At 40.6% G+C, this 18,887-nt stretch overlaps 1 protein-coding gene across 3 annotated transcripts in view; it reads left to right on the top strand.

Annotated features, from left to right (window-relative positions):
* SEPHS1 (selenophosphate synthetase 1) overlaps positions 1–18,887 on the top strand; it is a 25,372-nt gene extending 6,485 nt beyond the window's left edge. For all 3 annotated transcript variants that reach the window (XM_075766758.1, XM_075766844.1, XM_075766676.1), the window contains exons 3-9: positions 85–188; positions 4,976–5,083; positions 5,991–6,145; positions 6,949–7,039; positions 10,414–10,513; positions 12,066–12,278; positions 17,570–18,887. In XM_075766758.1, the coding sequence (XP_075622873.1) occupies positions 85–188; positions 4,976–5,083; positions 5,991–6,145; positions 6,949–7,039; positions 10,414–10,513; positions 12,066–12,278; positions 17,570–17,784 (986 nt within the window). In that variant the 3' untranslated portion in view covers positions 17,785–18,887. The remainder of the gene's footprint in view (positions 1–84; positions 189–4,975; positions 5,084–5,990; positions 6,146–6,948; positions 7,040–10,413; positions 10,514–12,065; positions 12,279–17,569) is intronic.

Here is an 18,887-nt window from a genome sequence, read left to right as displayed (position 1 = left end):
AGATGCGTTTTGTAAGTTCTTTTGTTAAGAGCAACAGCTAATTAAGGGCAAAATTACCTCACTGATGGATTTCTGTCTTTGCAGGAATTGGAATGGACACTTGCGTTATTCCATTAAGACATGGAGGTTTGTCGTTGGTCCAGACGACAGATTATATTTATCCTATTGTGGATGATCCTTATATGATGGTAAGTTGGCTAAACTTAATTGCTAGCTGTATTGTTGATTTGATTTGTGCTTCTTATTTACCAATCTGATGGCAGTTCTGACCGTTTTTTCTAGATGTGCAGTGCTAATTGTTTGATTAACTGCATCCAGAGTCTTTCCTAAATACACGTGAAGAGGGAAAGACATAGTTTCATCCTGTAATCTTTTCCATGTTGGCCAGGAACGCTGCAGTGCTGCTTTCTATAAGTGAAGGTTGGGAGAACTGCCACCTTTAATTCAAATTTCCCTCCGTCTCTTGTTCTGTGGGATTTGCCTTGAAAAGCCCAAAAGGGGGTGAGAAAGAGCTGCCTGTGAAGCAGCAGACAGTAAACTCCATTTACAAGCAGAACTGCATTGTAATTGGCCTCTTTTGAGGTTCTGAAATAACCAGGTACATGTTAGTACTGGAAATGCCTAAATTACAGTAGTTGGCAATAGCATCTGGCAACTTCAGAGTGCTTTATGAGCACCAGTTTTCTCGTCGTACTACCTCCGCTTGCAGATGGGTAAGGTGAAATGACTTGTTGGAAGTTGGGTGCTCTTTGACTTCGGTTCCTTCTATGTCTGTATTTCATTTAGGCCGTGTCAGTAGAGATTCCTCTCTGTGGTGTTATGTGTGGCAGTGTTCAGTACTGACTTGAACAGAAGATCATAGGGAAACAAATGGACTTTAAAAAAGGACTTAGTAAAGCTGTGAGGAATTCTATGGGAGGTGTTAGTTAAATGAAAGTTAAGAAATGCTCGAATTCATGTTTCCTGTGATTTGAATGTGACTCCTTTGCTTTAAGGCATGCTTTTACTGCTGTTTATATGATTGCATGCTTTATTTGCTGTTGTTGGTTCATTGTTTGCTCTGCGAGACCTGTTGGGTAGGTTTTGGACACACAGTTTGAGATTGGGACCAACTCTTTCTTTTTTTCTTTTTAGCATGCTTGACCAGGTGTTGTGCACATATGCAAGCCTAGCACCTTTGATTTCTGTTCCAGAAGAGCTCTCTTTCTGCAAACTGAGCAACCAAGATCTCAGGATGGCCTCTAGAGTAGAGAGTTGTTGAGCTCTCCTGAGAAATTTTATTCAAGTGGCTTGCTTTAATATCATGTGGGAACTCATCAGCAACCAGAGAAAAATATATATATATATGTTGTTGGAGAGCTGTGTTCAAGTATATCAGCTGAGAAACTCTTTTCTCACCTTGTAACAAAAACTTGTGGGACAGCGTGGGACGGCTGTGGTGAAAAGGGAGGGTTGTTTTGTTTGGAGATACAAAGAGTCTGAGATGCCGCAGGAGCGGATGGATGTGCCTGTGCCCAGATGAAGTTTAGGCCAGTGTGGTAGGAGTGGAATGTAAATTTGGCCTTTGTCCAACTTCAGTGGTTTCATCGTAGTTACAGTCTATACTGTGATGCACCAGCAGCTGTAACTTTGTTGTTTTCTAACTCTCAAGTCCTTCACTTTTCATTCTTGTCAACATTCATTTTAATGTGGTGGCTTGCCACTTCCCAATCTGGTTGCAGGTGTGTATTTCTTCTTAAAAAGCCGAGAACAGGGATTCTGTCACAATCCTTCTTGCTGATACCTGCAGTGATGATCCAGTAGGGTTGGAGCCGCTGCATCTTCTACTCGGACCTCTTGCTCTTGGGTACTAGAGTATGTGGGAGCAATGTAGATTGCCATTTTCTTGTGTGGACCAACATCAGTTGGAGGATGATCAAATACAATTTGCCATGGGATTTATGGATGGGTGTTAAGAGCAGAGGAATGGTGGGACTTGGGGAATTTTGAGTTTGCGTCCACACTACAGAGCGTGCTCTGGACTGCTCCAGTTGAGACAGGCGGCTGCTGCCCTGTTTCTCCAGTTGTTTTTTTCCCCCTGTTTTTAGTCTAGACTCCCCCTGACCCCTGATGTCTGTTGTTACCAATCTCTGTTCTTGCTACCACTTAGATGCAGTAGACACTCTGCTCGCTCTTCTGTTCTGTCTCCTTGCCTAGTCAATTCGAGCCTGATTTTGGGTGGGTGTTCCCTAATTTAGAGTCTCTTTGTTTCTCTGTGCACAGTGTCTACCTGCAGCTCCTTATCTGATCTCTCTTCTAGTTGTGGGGAGAGGAAGCAAGGAGGGAAAGCCAAATGTGCACGTGGACTCCAAGCTGGGTTCTGTGACAGAAGGGATTAGAAAACGGCTGAGGGAGGCAAAACTGCATGTGGACTCAGCTGAACTTCAGATTTCTGCTTCAGAAAACAGCTTTCTCTCGCTCTGTCGCTGCCTATTTTAAAAAAAAAATTCTGCAGTTATATGCAAAACCCCTCTTCCTTCTTTTCCCCTTTCAGCTCTGGCTTTGTTCTTGAAAATACTTGATCCATGTTGTCCGAAGTATCCCTAGGATGTACACCTGTAAAATCTGTATCCAGCATAGGACTTTTCAGCTTAAATGGTTTGATATTGGAAAAGTTACAAGCAATTGAAAATAGGTTTCGTAGTAAGTATCCAGCCACTGATAATAGAACTGGTACTGGCCCCTGTTGTGGCACTGTGGAGACACCTTTTTGAGTACAGGAGCAGGAAACTGGCTGGTTTGAGAGTGGACTTCCTTCCCTCTCCGTTCCAGGGGCCTTTTTTTGTGCTATTTTAAGAAGAACCTTCACTCAAGACAGGGGACAGGGGTCTGATACTTCATCCTTTGCCCAGATAAATAGTTCTTACTATTGCACATAAATACTTGTGTTTGAGGGGGACTAAGCAAGCGGTCGGGTAGCATGCGGGACCCACCCAGGCTCACCCCTGTTTGTGAATCCCATTGTGTTTATCAGTGTTCACAAGCCATGTATTGCTCCCTCTACTACTTCAGACTTGAGACTTGTATTCCTTGAATTTGTTTCTGTAGTGGTTTTGCCAGTTGGCAGAAGTGGTGTTAGACTGACCTCTGACTACTAGAACAGAGAGCTGTTGTCAGTGTGGTTTTAAAAACTTATCTGTCATTCCTAAGAGGGCATAAACCAGCAGTTTACTTGGTAAATACTGAAGATAGCGGAGAATGGTTTGATAGTTCCCTTCCGGAAAAGGAAAATGGCAGGCGTTAGTGTTCTTAAACATCTGGAAATTTGACAGCCAGTATCCATCAAACCATGCAGTACTCAGCTCACTCCTCTCGTAATAGTTTAAGATTTAAATGATTAAAACATATTCCAGTTCCAAATATAAGAGATTCCCCTGATGCCACTGGAAGCTCTTGAGTTTATGAAAAACTGGATTGTATTTAATTGTGATTTGGAGGTGTTATTTCCTGTCATCTGCGAGTGAGGGAACTGCCTGAAAACATTAATTTTTACCAAAATCCTAGATGTGTGATTAGACAGTAAGGTTTTGGGAATGTGTTTAAAAGCCACACATACACACACTACCCCCCCCCCCCCCCCAATAAACCTGTCTTCCAGCAAAGGCATATTTCTGTAGTCTAAATTGTGTCAAATAAGCATGTTGTTGTTTTTATCACAGTGGTGTTGTCTCTGAACTTTATAAAAACCACAGATTTAAAATCATTAAACCAGATGTTGGTTACAGTTCTGCAGCTGTAAACCTAAACCAATTTTAATAAAATGCATGGAGTCTTCCAGAGTAACACAACATAATTTGTCCTGTGTTTTAAAATTATCTTGCCATCTCTTAGGGCATATCCTATATCAGAAAGTTCTGCATCTTCATTAGGAGACTTGATGTCTCATCTTGCGCTGGGTCCGCACCCCAACAAACAAGAATTAGTAGTAGCTAAGCTCATGTGATGCAAGGGATCCCTTCTCAGTCCTGTCAGCTTCACGACTTCTTAGAGGAATCTTTAGCAAGCGACCAGGTGTCTTGGACAAATTTTTGCTAGTGGAAATGTTCACACACCCAGAAGTCAATAAAAATGTATGCGCTGTGCCAAAATTCAGCCTTATCTTGTCACTCGACCAAGTGACAGAGTAGGCACATCTCCCTCACTGTACAAGTGGTGGGGGACAGCCGTCTCCCCATAGCAGCTGTGCATGCTTCTAGGTGGTGACAAGGCCAGCTTCTGGGACCCCTGAGCTCCTTAACCCCAGCATGTGCTGTCTCCTGCAGACGGCTTTTTACTGACATCCCAACAGAAAAAGCACCCCAATGTGCTGTGCGCTGGCAGCACAACTGTCCTCCGGGAAGAAGAGTACTCTTCAAAAAAATTTGGGAATGTAGATGTGGCCTCCAGGGTAGTGCAGAACAAACAACGACTTTTTCAATGAGGTCCCTGTCTCCTACGTATTCTGATGCAGAAGGGGTACAGCAATAGAGGCTTTTCGGATTGGCTTCCTAGCAGTTGTGAATTACAATACCATGGTTGTCTTCATCAGTGTGTACAGTTTTGTGCAGGAATAAAGTTAATGGGAATGTATCAGATTAAGTAAACTGAGCTTGTTATCAAAGCTAGACTTTGTCAATCTTAACTTCAGCTTCTGAAACTAAGCATCCAGTCTAAACCCAGTGTGGGAGTCCTGTGTCAGTCAGTGAGAGAGTATGTTGACCAAGACAGCCTGGATGAATTCTCCCCTTACCCGTAAAGGGAACAGATGTCTGCATGTTGCATGAAATGGATCATACCACATCTTTATGTGGGTTTCTTAATGCAGGAGCCTGTGAAATAGGCAGCTGTCTCAAGAGTGTGGACTCATGCTGGAAGCTTTGTTCATTACAGGTGTTTGTCTGAACATTCACAAACACTCCTGCAGATTATTTTTTTTCTGTCTTTCCTTCTCTTTCAGGGACGGATAGCGTGTGCCAATGTCCTAAGTGACCTTTATGCCATGGGGGTCACAGAATGCGACAACATGTTGATGCTCCTTGGAATCAGCAATAAAATGACAGATAGGGTAAGATTTTTGGTACTTACTTTTGAAGGAAGACCCAAACAGCTAAACATGCTTAGAATGTATTTACCCTTAGAGTATTTTCTCCTCAAAGTTTGAACCCTTTTAAAGAAGAGATGGTTTTATTGAATGTCTCAGTTCATAGTATGGGTCCTGCCATTGCCTCGTAAACATTCCGAGTCACTTGCTGAAAGTTCAGGGGTTTATGGCATTGTAATCTGCTGCTGCTAATACCTTCATCCCCACCAAAATGGTGTCCCTGCTTCTGTCAATTCAGGACAATATTACTCCAAGACAGCATTTGATTATCAATTCATATATCAGTCTGGATAGATACTTCTGGTTTGCTTATGCCAGCTTTGTAACATCTCTCTGAAGCAGAAGAAACTGAAATAGATTGCTTTCCCCCCCCTCTTCTTTTTTTTGCCCCCCTCTCTTTTTTTTTTCCTCTCTTTGAGACCAGCATGTTTGTTTTGCTTTAGCAAAAAGGGATGTTTATCCTTAGAAGGAAATAAGTTGAAACTTTACAGGTTAGTGGCGGCCAAATGCAGCTTGACTTAACTTTGCATTATTGCACTGCACTGCTGTAGCTGTCTGTACCTGATTACAACAGCAGGGTAATTGTTCTGAGTTTCCAGAACTCTGATTTCTTTACTTTTATGTGACCTTTTGAAGAATGTTTTTTCAGCATAAGAATGTCTCTTCACCTCTTTTACAAAGAGCTGTAAAACCATAGCTCTATGGGATAACACGCAATTTTCAGGAGGCTAACCTCTTCCTAAGTCTGGCTTTTCTGTCATGAACTATTCACCACGAGGGCATTTGGCTTGAGTGATTGAAAGCCCTGGACCAGTCTTGAAATGACGAGCACTGCTGTGTATGGAATTCTGACTTCTGTTTTGATCTCTAGGAAAGAGACAAAGTGATGCCTCTAATTATCCAGGGTTTCAAAGATGCAGCAGAAGAGGCAGGAACATCTGTTACTGGTGGCCAAACAGTGTTAAATCCCTGGATTGTTTTAGGAGGAGTGGCCACGACAGTCTGTCAGCCTAATGAATTTATAATGTAAGTTAAATCGCTAAACAATCAAAGGCACTGGTCTGAAGGGATACGGTAAAAATCCTTTAAATACCATGTTGTGATCTTGTGATCTGTCTCCTGCTGAATAAAGCAGTACCTTCTCCTGCTTGCATTTGTCCTTAGCACTCAACAGATGCCACATCTCTTTTGTACATATTTGCTTTTTTAAACAGGATGTCCTTTTACTTCTCCCCACCACCCCTCCCGCCCCCAGTATCTTTTGATCCTATTCTCCTTTTGACAGGAGAGTTAAGCTTCTAACCTTTAAAGGTATTGAAGACTGTTTTGGGACATAAATACATACTAAACCATCTTCCAATTATCCTATTAATGGCTATAGAGAACTACAGAATTGCTGTGTTTACAGCATTCTGTCCATTTAACAGTAGCTGATTTTGAATGTCCCACTGACATGTTACACTGTACAAAGGAATTTGTGTGTGATCCTAGTGATGGTTATCTTACGCCTTGAGTAACAAAGGTCAATTTTTTTCACTATCCTATCTTATGTCTCCAGTAAATTGCACGAAAAGATTTAATTTTGTGTGTGTCTGACTGCAAGCATTGTTCTATTCCAAGAAAGAAGGATTAGCACTTTTAAGTAAGTTTGCAGCTTTTTGCTCAATAATATCCTATGGCAATGAATCCCAAAGGGTAATTCTGCAATTAGTCAGTTTTTTAACTGTGCAACAAGATATGTGGATCTGTGAAAACATAATCATCAGCATTTATTCCTAATAATGTGTGTGAATTTCACTGTGTAATTAATATGAATTCTTTGTTTTCAGGCCAGACAATGCAGTGCCAGGAGATGTGCTTGTATTAACTAAACCCTTGGGAACACAAGTGGCTGTAGCTGTTCACCAGTGGCTAGATATTGTGAGTACACTGCAAAAAAAGAAATAGGGAAGAGGCATGCAAGTTAACGGTGACCTTCCTCATTCCCTCAAACCCTCAAAATGACAAAGTTCAGCAGTGTAATAAATACACTGAGGGCTCAGCTGGGAATGATCTACCACTTGTTTCTCCTCCTTCCTCCTTGGTGTGTCAGCCGTACCTGCTTATGTGCAAAACTCTTTTGGAATCAAGACAGTTTACTATTTTGTGCTTAGTGAGCCCATCTTAATTGCATCTAATTCTTAGTTAGTTCTTGGGCATTGCTGTAGTAAACAAAATTGTTTACCAACAGAACAACAGACTAGCACCCTGGGTAAAATTATGCCTTACTCCACCTGCCAAAGTAATTGGCAAAAGCTTATTGATGGCAATTAGGCCAAGATTGCTGTCTGCGTTCATGGGCTTTCTGCTTGTGTACATGGAAATATATCTACGTTTCACATGTATTACCCTGTGCATTCAGTAAGAATATTTCTAGCAGCATTATGTATGTAGACATACTTCCATCTGTTACTTCAGGCAAAAATGTAACTACTGAACTGAAAAGTGACTGCAAAATTGGCATCTGCTTATGTTGTCTGGCTCCCTGTACGTGTCTTCAGAATTCTAACTGCTCAGTTTACACTTTTAAAAAGATGTATCTCTTCTACTTTTGGGACTACTGAGCCAATAGACTGGCAGAGGAGTAAGCTGGAATGTGCTTTGTCTTGGCTGTTGGCCACACATTGTCAGATGAATTCTAATTCCAAAGCCTGTGTTAGCAAAAGTGGGAGAGAACCAGCCTAAACCTTCATTGGAGTCTGAAGCATGAGCAACAAGGAAAAAAAAAAACACAACCAACCAAAAAACATTTTTCTCCTTCATAGAGTTTGAACTAGCAATTTTGACCTCTGCAGAATCCTGCAATCAGATGTAAGGATCAGAGTCTCAGATAATCTTGATGTTGTTTCGCTTCATTTTCACAAGACACTAGTTTTATAGTATGCTTTCTGGCCATAATCTTACTTCTTAACGTATCTGTTATTGTACTGACAAACAGACTTGCAAGTTAAGGATGTTCTGAATTTCCACATATTTCAGGTACTTCTAATTTCCTTGACTGTCAGCCAGAAACACTTTCTGGTCTGAAAAATGAGGACAGCAAGGAAATCAATCCTCCTATTATGTGTAAACAGAATATATCTTTGATTGTGGTAGGAAAATTTCTGAGTAGCAGTGCTGCCTTTTCAGCTTTGTTTTGTGAAAGAGTAGGGAAAGCGAACTAAAATTACCCATCACAAATCCACCCATAAATCAAATTTCGGTAGGAGATTTGACTTTGTATTGAAAAGTATATGGGAGAAGGTATATAGTACAGCAATTTTATGTATAGTCAAGAAAGGAAAACTGGAGTGTAGAGATATGTGGCTGCAAAACAGATTAAAAAAGGTCAAGCTAAAAGCTGAGGTATTTAAACAGAGTGGTAGCGAATGAGTTCCTGGTGACGAGTGAAATGACGATCCAAATGGAGGCAAAATTTGTCCTCCTTGTTTGGTTCCTGCCAGCATTGTTGCAGCCAAGCCCCAGCTGTGTTGCTGGCAGCAGCTGCCATGGGGTGCAAAGGAAGAGAATGCAAAGAGCCTGCAGGGAGCTGGGCCCCTTGGGGCCCCAGGGAACCAGGTCAGGGATGTGCTAGGGGTGATGAAGCTGTTTGTTTGCTGTGGTTTTGGCTGCCAGACTGCTGATGTGGACTGATGAGGCTGGTCCACAGCTGGGAACTGGCATCCCTTTGCCTTTTCCTCTTTCAGCTGAAAAGCACAAGAGAGGTTGCTGTGATGTGCCCCTTCACAAGGGGTTTTCTAGCCCTTGCTGTTGTCTGCAGACCTTTCTCATTTGGAAATTTAAGCTTACTGTTAAAAGTTGTTTGGGGATTTTTGTGAGTTTTTTTGCCTTTGTTTCCTCTCTGCGAACCCCAGTATCTGATTGCTGTAGTGGAGATGAATTTGCATCTGATTTGTATCCTACCTGTGTTTGTGGCTCTTCTAGCCTCAGCCTTGAGTTCTGCTTCCACCTCATTTGTGATTTCCATTCCCATCATCTGAGTGGTTTCTACCCTATGATCAGCCTCAGAACTGTGTTTTTGAAAACGAAGGCAGAATGACTGCTCAGGTTTTTCAGTCATACCCACAGTAAGAATAATCACTATTCTGTCCCCTCTCTAATAGCCTCATTTATTTTTTTCTTTTACTTGCTCTTTCTCTTACTTAATTGATCAGACCCAGTTCAACCTAATTTCAGAAGCTCTGATCTTACTGCTGTACTTCCTTGGTCTTTAACAAATGATTTGTTTTGGCTGACCAGCTTCTTTCCCCTTCTTGCCATTTCTGGATAGTCTCTTACGCCCCTCAAAGTCAGGACTCGTGTTAAGGATAAGAGCCTCTTTGACAAGATCCTTCTCCACTGCAGCGTCATATACCAAGTCTTAGTAGTTTTTGCACCATTGGTTTAGTAAGTTTGTTCTATGCATTTATTCTGTGGAATGGCAGTGTAGGCATTGTGGCATAAAAAAAAAAAAAATCCTGTTTTTGTTTACTTTCAGTTATCTGTAACTTTTATTTCCATTACAAAAAAAGAAGAAAATTAAACCAGTTTTTAGTGTTGCTCTTAACAGCTAAGTGGTTGCTTTGTTTCATTCTGTATCTGGAATTACTTCAGCTTTGAATGAAACAATAGCCCTTTATAAAGGTACCATTTCCTAAATTGTTCTGAGACCCCTTTGGGATGAAAAGCATTGCTTAGCATGGAATGGAGACATGAGTTCATACAAGACACTGGAGAATGAGTGGAAGGAGATGCTGATACTAAACTGCAATGGATGCTTATGAAACTGCCTTAATCCTAACTCAATAGAGTGATTACATCCTGCCTTAGCATACATTCCTCAGACCTGGACTTGTGGGTATCAGTGGCCTTTCTTGATCAAAGTGTCAAGATGAGAAATCAAGAATTTTCTCTTAAAAAATGAAGAAGCCAGAGATTACAAATCTCCACATCCAGCAACAAAGTTCTTTTCATTTGGCTGTGGAGTTCAATCCAGAGTTGCCTTTGCCCTAGGGTAGGTTATTCCACTCCACTCTGCTGCTGAAAGCAAGATTGGAGGTGTTTAGTGCCTAATAGATCTTTAAATGAACTTCACTTAGGTACAGCAGAGTAAGGCACACACTTACTGTTGAACCTTTTGTCCCTCTTTGAGTTTAAAAAAAAAAATAAAGGACAAATACATTTTGGCGGAAGGATTTTTTTTTTTAAGTGCTAAGGGTGTGCTTTAAAATATACAGCTGAAAATCTAAAATAATCATCTTTATTTTGTCCATTAGCCAGAAAAGTGGAATAAAATCAAACTAGTGGTAACGCAAGAAGATGTAGAACTAGCATACCAGGAAGCAATGATGAATATGGCACGACTGAACAGAACAGGTAAGAAGAGATGTGCATCTTGAGGGGACGAAGGGGGGGTTGTGGGTTTTTCCAATTCCATACTTAATTTTATTTTGCTGCCGTGGGGAAATGTGGCACAGGCACTTTATCCCTTCCTTCTGCCCCCTGTTTCTGCTGTTCAGTGTTTGTGAAGCAAGGAAATTAAAATCAAACGCCCTCTTTTAATTATACAGCAAAAACACAAATGTCGCTGGAGATGATTATGACTCATGTGAGTGCTGCAAGTAACATCCAAACGAGTTAGAGGATGTTTTAAAGGGAAATATATTGGATTTGCTCCTTCTTATCTTCTGTGCCTGGAGAACTCGTGAGGGCTTGACTGTAATAACGTTTAAAAAAAAAAATTGAAATAGGCTAAAAAAGGAAAAGCTCTTCATTTTGGTACACTTCAATTTAATTTAATTTTTTTTTGTTTTGTCATGTTATGTGCTTCCCAGAGTGTGGAATATGTAGCATGTGTTTTCTTTTATTTTTTACCCCTACCCTCATCTGTTTCTGTGGAGTTTTCTTCTTTTTAATAGGGGGAAGGTTCTTCTTTTATCCTACAAATTTTAATCCAGGATTTCCTTCTTTGAACAAAGTATCTTTGGCAGAGCAGAGAATTTAATTAGACGTTTCCTTACTTACTTCTCAGTCAAAGGAACAGGGATAGTTAAATATCTTTACCCATTTATTCAGTTTTTGTTTGGTATTTGTTATGTCATCCCACTGGTTTTTCATTCTTTCACAAAGTCTTCCAGGAAAAATAAATGTCCAGGATTGTCTTATGGAAAAGAACTCGGTCCTGCTCATGTATTGGGAAGCACCAAAGAAGGGCAAAGCATTCGTGGTTTTGTTTTTTTCCACTCACTCTTGTCAGGCACCTCTGACAACACTTAAATATTCTTAACTGGAGCTATTGTCCTGCATGCAGAGGTGCCCTTCTCCCACCCAGGGCTCTGTAGTTACAAATGCCCAAGAATTTCATGAATGTGTAGGTGGGGAGGCTGGGGCCCTTCCCCTACAACCTGCAGGCTTTGTTCTTAAGCTCTTAAACTAAGTGTCCAGAACTTAAGTTCTGATGTGATCGTTTTACGGAGGGGCAGGGAAAGAGATGTGAGAAAATTGACCCAGGATGAGTCTGGTCCTTGACGATAATGAAACAAAGCTGAGCTCAGAATCTCTCTGGCCCTCAACTTTGGGAAGTTTGAAGCTGGAGCAAACCCTTGTTTCTTAGACTGCTAATAAAAATTAGTAGCACATGTCTAATAGAGCTTGCTCATAAATATAACTTTGGTGCTGGATTTTCAGCATGATTTAATACCTTTAATACAATTTGAATTTTTTGAGGGTTACATGCAGTATTGGTGAATTCCAGTTCCCTTCAAGCATGATTTTTTTTATTGCTATTAATTTAAACAGTAACCCAACCTGATTCAAATTAAAGATATGCAACTTCATTCAACTGCACACAATATTATTGAAGTATTGCTTTTCTTAAATTTTTTTTTTCTGATTTGTTTGTGGTTCTTCCCCCCTCCCTCTCTTGTAGCTGCTGGACTCATGCACACTTTCAATGCACATGCAGCTACAGACATCACGGGATTTGGAATCCTGGGGCATGCACAAAACCTTGCCAAACAGCAGCGAAACGAGGTGTCCTTTGTTATTCATAACCTTCCTGTTCTTGCTAAGATGGCTGCTGTCAGTAAGGCTTGTGGCAATATGTTTGGCCTCATGCACGGGACTTGTCCAGAAACTTCAGGTAGGTGACAGTTGTACCACCCTCTTCCTTCCCTACACCTCCACATTAGAATTTAATAACATTGCAAATATACAAATCATGTGCTTTGCATTCAGTTGGTTTGGCATGTCGCCACGCTAATGAGCATTAGCCACACAACTGTTCACAATTAACTTTTTCAGTCTAACTTCCAAACCACCATCCTATTCTGAATGCTTTCTACTTCCTTCTGAAATGCTATTATTGCTGTTTCTAGAACATTTTGCAGTTAGAAGTTAGTGATCTGAATTTTTTGAAACCTATTTTTCTCTTAGCTGTTAACTCCAGAACAGTGAATATCTGAAAATCCCAGCACAGCTGACACAGTTTTCTCAAAGGTAAAGCCATCTGCAGTAGGTTTGCCAGTCAAATGAGTGGGTTTTTGTTTCTCATTATGAATATGTGTGAAGTTTAGTGCTGAATGGGCCGATCTCAGCAACTGAGGCCACCTCGGTCCACAGCATACAGACATCCAAGAATATAGATTTTTCTCCCTTACATATATGAAATCTGACTTTAAGGTACTGTGACTAGCAGAAAAACAAACAAACAAACAAAAACCAAAAAAACCCACCCCAAAAATAAACCAAAAAAAAGAATTTGGTTTCCAACCCATTCATTACTTGAGTTCTCTAATAAAGCTGCTACTTGCAGTGACAATGAATGCAACAGACGTGTACTGAAAACTGGGCTGTGAACACCAAGTTCATGTCAGATAAACATTTAAACAGTCGTCAGGTGACGAGAACTTCTGATGTTTGAGAGTTGCCTTACTATTAATTGTAGGCCACTTTGCTGACTAGCATGATCACTGTCTTCTGATGGAAGTCTCTACACTTTATTTTCCCCTTGAATCTTCTGCCCCGTTCTGTTTTGGTTTTCGTCTTTAATCTGACCATTCTTTCTCTTTGGTAAATGGAGAAGATGTAGCAACAAATCTGTCTTTCCTCTTATCTCATTTCTCCACCCTCTTCCTGCTCTCCAAAAGTATTATCCAAGTTCTCTGTAGTTCACAGCAGAGTGGGCCTCTTGAAGCAAAACAGCCCGAAGATCTGGAAAGAAGCATCAGTGAGAGCCATAAACTTTTTCCCCTTGTGAATACACAACTTACCATGATCTGCTGAATTGTTCCTTAGCCATCTGTGTTTAAACAGACCTCTGTCCTACAGAGACCGTATGGCTCAGATGATCTGTAATAGGATATGGGAAATGAACCCTTTCAAGAGTTCAAATCCAGCGTCAGTCAGCAGAGACCAGAAATATCTGGTGGCAGTTTGGCAAGCTGTGTCAATGGGGTTGGTAGTACCAGACAGATTCTTACTAGCCAGGAGTCCACATAACCAGAGTGCTAGGAGCATTTGTTATCAGTAGCAAAAAGTCTAAAAAATACATGGACACAGAGCTGGAACTGCAAGATGCTCTTCCAAGTGAGTGTCTGTGGCAGAGGTTTGTGTAGCAGTTGGCATGGGAATGGTTTAGCTGCAAACTGAGCACTTGAGTCCTCCAAGCTCTACATCTTGCACCCTGAGGATGTCCAGTTCTGTCTTTTCACTGAAGGAATGTAAAATGGTGCAGATGTACGCACTGCTGTGAGAGGACTCAGAAGCAGAAAACAGTTGACTTCAGAATCTCTTTTGGGACTGAGAGCAAGAGGTGTCTTTGAAACGCAGAACAGCTTACATTTCCACATAGATGATGATCAAAAAACCAGCAAGACGTATCTGGTTATTTGTGAACTTTGGGTGCCTCAAAATATGTATATTTGATTTCATCACATTAGAGGTGGCTATAGGGATTTGTTACAGGGCAGTATCTGCCAGGTATTAGAAAGATCCGTAGCCATGTGGACACAACAGCTCTGGTGTGAAAGCTGTATAACCGCAATCCCATAGGCTCTAGGCTTACACTGGATAGCCTGATACATTGCAGCAGCATTTATTAGCTTGGGCATGGTGTGCTGGGATGGCTGGTTAGCATTCAGACCCAGGCTGTTTGCACACTTTGTGTCTGGGGTTGATTTATATGAAGACAAGCGTCTGTCTTGCTGCGCCTCTACATCTAGTTGTGACGATGCCTTTTGCTGGGCTGTTCGTAGTGTAATATAGAGACGTTCTTTCTCTGTTGTCTTACACTTCCAGAAATGTTCTGTCTGTAGCTTCTTCGTTTGTGAACAGATGTTTTTCAGCAGAGTGGGCAGGCAATGAGAAATTTACTGGAAAACTGTTTGAATGGATTTTAAGGCTGTTGTGGTTTTTTCCAGCGTGCATTTGCTGGGCACCTGTTGACAAAAGTCAGTGTTGGAAAGATCTATTATGTCATCTGTTCCATCCTCCAGGCGCTCTTCCTTATGGTGTATTTTCTTAAAATTGCACTTTCACATGATTTTGCAGTCTCTTTTGGGTAACTCTTTGGTAATGGTTAAAGTTACAGTCAGTTTCAAAAGAATTAATTATGTTTATTAGACTGGCTACTTACAGAAACAAGTTACAAAATGACTCTGTATAGGATAGTTATGCATGTGTGTATTTTTGCCAGTCCTAATAACTTTTGAAACTGTGGACTGCTGTCGGCCAAGTTTTTTAGTGTAGTAGAGGTATCTCAACAGCTCAGTGTTTGTGAAAATTTTGTGTAAATAGGCAGATGGGTAGAAAAGAAGGGCTATGTTAGTGCCTGACTAGAGGCAAGGCTAATGATCTCATCTTTTTGTTAGTCATTGTGGGAGAAAGCCAATAGTAGGAGCAAGGACTCTTGGTTTCAATTCATGAACTGTTTATATCCCTGCTCTTCATTGCAAAGCTTTGTCTAGTCTGCTTTTGAAGTTTTCTGTCAAGCTCCCCGCTTGCACTAGAACAGTTAAAACCAACAATGTGCAAAACCTCTTACCAAAACACCCCTTAGACATTTACAATGGTAAGCCAGTACCATTCTAACCAGCACAAGTATCTGTGTCCTTTCAACCACCAAAGGAAGCATGCAACGATCTCTCAAACCACTACGGCCACTCATTCCTTCCATCTGCAGCCTATTTGCTTTTGTTTTCAGTGGTGGCTGATGCAGACCTCAAAAACTTGGTACACCATGAAATGCTGCTTGCTTCAGTGCAGAGTGGCACTCCTGCTTCATTTTCCGCAGGCATGTTGCATGAACTTAAGCTCCTGGTGGTCTTGACCTTGTGCAGGTGAAGACTTCTTGTAGTCGTCCATGTGAAAAAAAAAAAAAGTAGCAGCTGGGAATGCCAGTTACAGACTAGAGTGTGTAGTAGAAAACCTTAGGGGTTAAAGAGACTGGTCAGTCTACCAGAGAAATAATTATAATCCCTGCAGACAGGAATCCTACTACTGATGGAGAGTAGCCCATAGCCTTTATTAAGGGTTATTGATCAAATTGTGGGACACAGCCAACAGGTGGGAAGTGATTTATTTTTCTTTTTAATTGGAAACTGGGATTTTGTACATTTTTTTCTGATCTTGCTGAAGAGTGTTAACAGAGTATGCGTACAAGTGATACAAAATTGCAGAAAGAGAGTGTGTGGGAAAAAGATAATTGAGCAAAGGTTATTCTTGTGCTCTTTCTTTCCCTTTTTCACCATACTTCTACTCCTCCCTTCTGGCTAGTTAGCATGTTCTCTGCACTACCACTTGTAAACCTCTTTCCTGATTTGCTTGCAACATGACATAAGTTTCTCTTCAATTTGATTTAGAGCTTTCCATGGGAATGGCGCATAATTCCTTTGCAATTGATTTGTTTGGAGTAGCTTAATCTTCTTAGCTTAGTCTTTCAAGCTTCTGGGATTTTTTGTTGTTTTTGATGGAAGCACCTGGATGTTATGTTCTGAAATGTCTGAGGTAGGCATTTTTCTAGGTGGCACACTCATTTGCTTCATATAGAACCTAAAAAATAACTTTCACACTTCCACGTATCCTTATAAATAATTCCTCGTCTTCAGTAGCTGTTTGAGAGGACTGTTTGCTTGGAAAAGTCACGATAAAGGTGCCCAAGGTGCTAAGAAGCTGTCCAAGGGCCGCAGAGGAGGTGGTGGCACCGAGTCCAGGGTGGCCGGCTCACCAGGTGACCCTTTTTCCCCAGGGTTGGCTCGGAGCTGGTGGCATGACTTGTGCTGCAGGCTGATGCCCTTTGCCTGGATGAGAAGACTTTGGGTCAAATAACTCTTTAAGAGTAAGCAAGCCTCAGCATGTGCCCAAATTCCCGTTTGCATGAATATACTCTCTTTTCCATGCTCTCCAAGCATTTTCCACAGGGAGATTATATTTTAACATCTCTCACAAGAGGCTGCTGTGTGTCAGAATGCAGCACAGTATGCAGACGTGCGCCACATGAATTGCTTGTAGCATACAATGCTTTGAGGTTTAATTAGGCATCTGTGGATGAGTTTGTAGCTCTGTGGTGCATGTATAGTGCAGCATACATGTAAAAAACATAAGGGATGTAGAAAAGCTGAATAGTAATATAGAGTAGCATCAGAACATTTAATGACTTGGTCATAGCCCCCTGGAAACTTGTGCCAGAGCTGACAATGAAACTCATTCTAGGAATTCACTCGCCAAGCCTTTTCTCAGTGATCTGGGATTCTTAGAATGGAATTGTTCTTTGGTTTAATAACTTCAAGGGTGCTTGCTAACTAGTTATTGTGCTGCTTCTGAGAAGCATTCATTAGTAAATAAAATATTTTTCAGTTGTGTCTGAGAAAAAAATCTTATGTGAAAGGCTAAGAAAGGTTAGAAAAGTCTAAGAAGACAGGACTGTCACAGGGAGCACTGGATCAAACCTGTATTTAATTTTCTGCCTCTTACATTCTCTGGTAGTAGTCCCTACTTTGATGAATGATTTCAGTGCAGGCAGTGGGATTACTTGCAGAAATCAGCTGCTACCAGTATGTGGTTATAGGTAGCTGAATATGACCTTTATCCAAGGTCAAGTGTAGAGGCACTTTGCAGTCCTCTGTTGGAAATTCACAATGCTGGTGTTGTTTCAGTATGTCATTTGTTGGCATCAGTACGATGTCCCTTTGCCAACGTCTTTTTTGTGTATTTGGCTTCATTTACATACCCACTAAAAACTGAATTCAGGAACAAACTTCGTTCCGTAAAGCAAGAGCTCAGACTTCCACCGTGTCTTCTCCTGGAGTCCTTGGAGTTCAACAGAATCCACTGAAGTCACCGAGTGCTTGTCTAAATAGGGATTTGGCAGATCGAGATTGAAATGCTTTGCAATCAGATGTTTTAATGCTCTGCCTTTTTTTTTTTTTTTTTCAGGAGGCCTCCTCATCTGTTTACCACGAGAACAGGCAGCACGTTTCTGTGCCGAGATCAAATCTCCAAAATACGGCGAAGGTCACCAAGCATGGATTATCGGCATTGTAGAGAAGGGCAACCGCACGGCCAGAATTATAGACAAACCACGAATCATTGAAGTTGCACCACAGGTGGCCACTCAGAACGTGAACCCGACGCCTGGTGCCACCTCTTAATATAGATGAAATAGCTGTTTGTTTTTAAATAGATCTATTCCTTTATCATCCTACAATTTAAAGAACTGTAAAAAGAAAAGAAAACTTGTTGTGTCTGCACATCTGGTGGCCTTAGGTCAGTTTATGAGTGGATACAATTAATAAAATAAAATCCATTGCCTTTTTTCCTGTTACATTAACTGAAGATGCACCTAATCTTGAGGCAGCTTCTGAGTTGAGAATTATATTGTTATCCAATACTGTTGATTCATTTTGAATCTTTAGACACTTATCTCTTGCCGCATAGGCTCTTTTTAAAGGTGCTTTCACGTAGCACAGACATTACCAGTAGTAGTGTCGAATAGCAGTTTGTGTCCTTTCATTATGTGTATATTTATCATAAGTCTAATTTTGATGCCTTGAGTGATATTCCAGAAAGGCAATAAATTGATAAGTGACACAGTGGGTATACCCAGTAGTAAGAGGGTTGCATGATTACATTCAATCTTTGATTTTATTTTTTTTTTTAATTTTTTTTGTAAGGTTTAGTCTTACCAAGAGCATCTACGACCCTGGGCATTGCTTGGTAGTGCACTCTGTTTAAACGAGCAAGTGCTGACTTTGCATGGAAAGCGCTTCAGAGTCGAAGGAGTCATTTTTAATTTCATTATTTGTAGACCTGACAATATTTACTGTATTATCAACGATTATTTTCTTTATTGATAGTAAGGAAAAATAATTTTTTTTTTTTTTTTGCAATGTGATTGGATGTGCTATAGTGCAACAAAGGTTTTGCAGACCAAAAGGAGGTTACTGTATAATATTCATTTACAATTCACTATATAAATAACTACACAAATAATTTTTAAATATAATCAAACTAAAATAAACCTCTGTTCTGTGGATGGTAGTGTTTAATACATTTTATATTTTGTATAGTGATTACAAGCCTTTTTTGTTTCTTTAAAATCAGCAGCTGTTTAGTATAATTCTTAGTATTATTTTGTTCTTTGCTCAAATACATTTTTGTGCACGCTTTTGTGATCTGTGTTTAAAATCTACATTGCCAACATTGCAGCTTGAACTTAAGCTTGTTATTCAAAATAAATATTTAATTTTTTTTA

Source organism: Balearica regulorum, chromosome 1 (assembly GCF_011004875.1).
Source record: "Balearica regulorum gibbericeps isolate bBalReg1 chromosome 1, bBalReg1.pri, whole genome shotgun sequence".
NCBI lineage: Eukaryota > Metazoa > Chordata > Aves > Gruiformes > Gruidae > Balearica > Balearica regulorum.
Note: the sequence above shows the minus strand (reverse complement) of the source record. Positions and strands in the feature narration are given on the sequence as shown.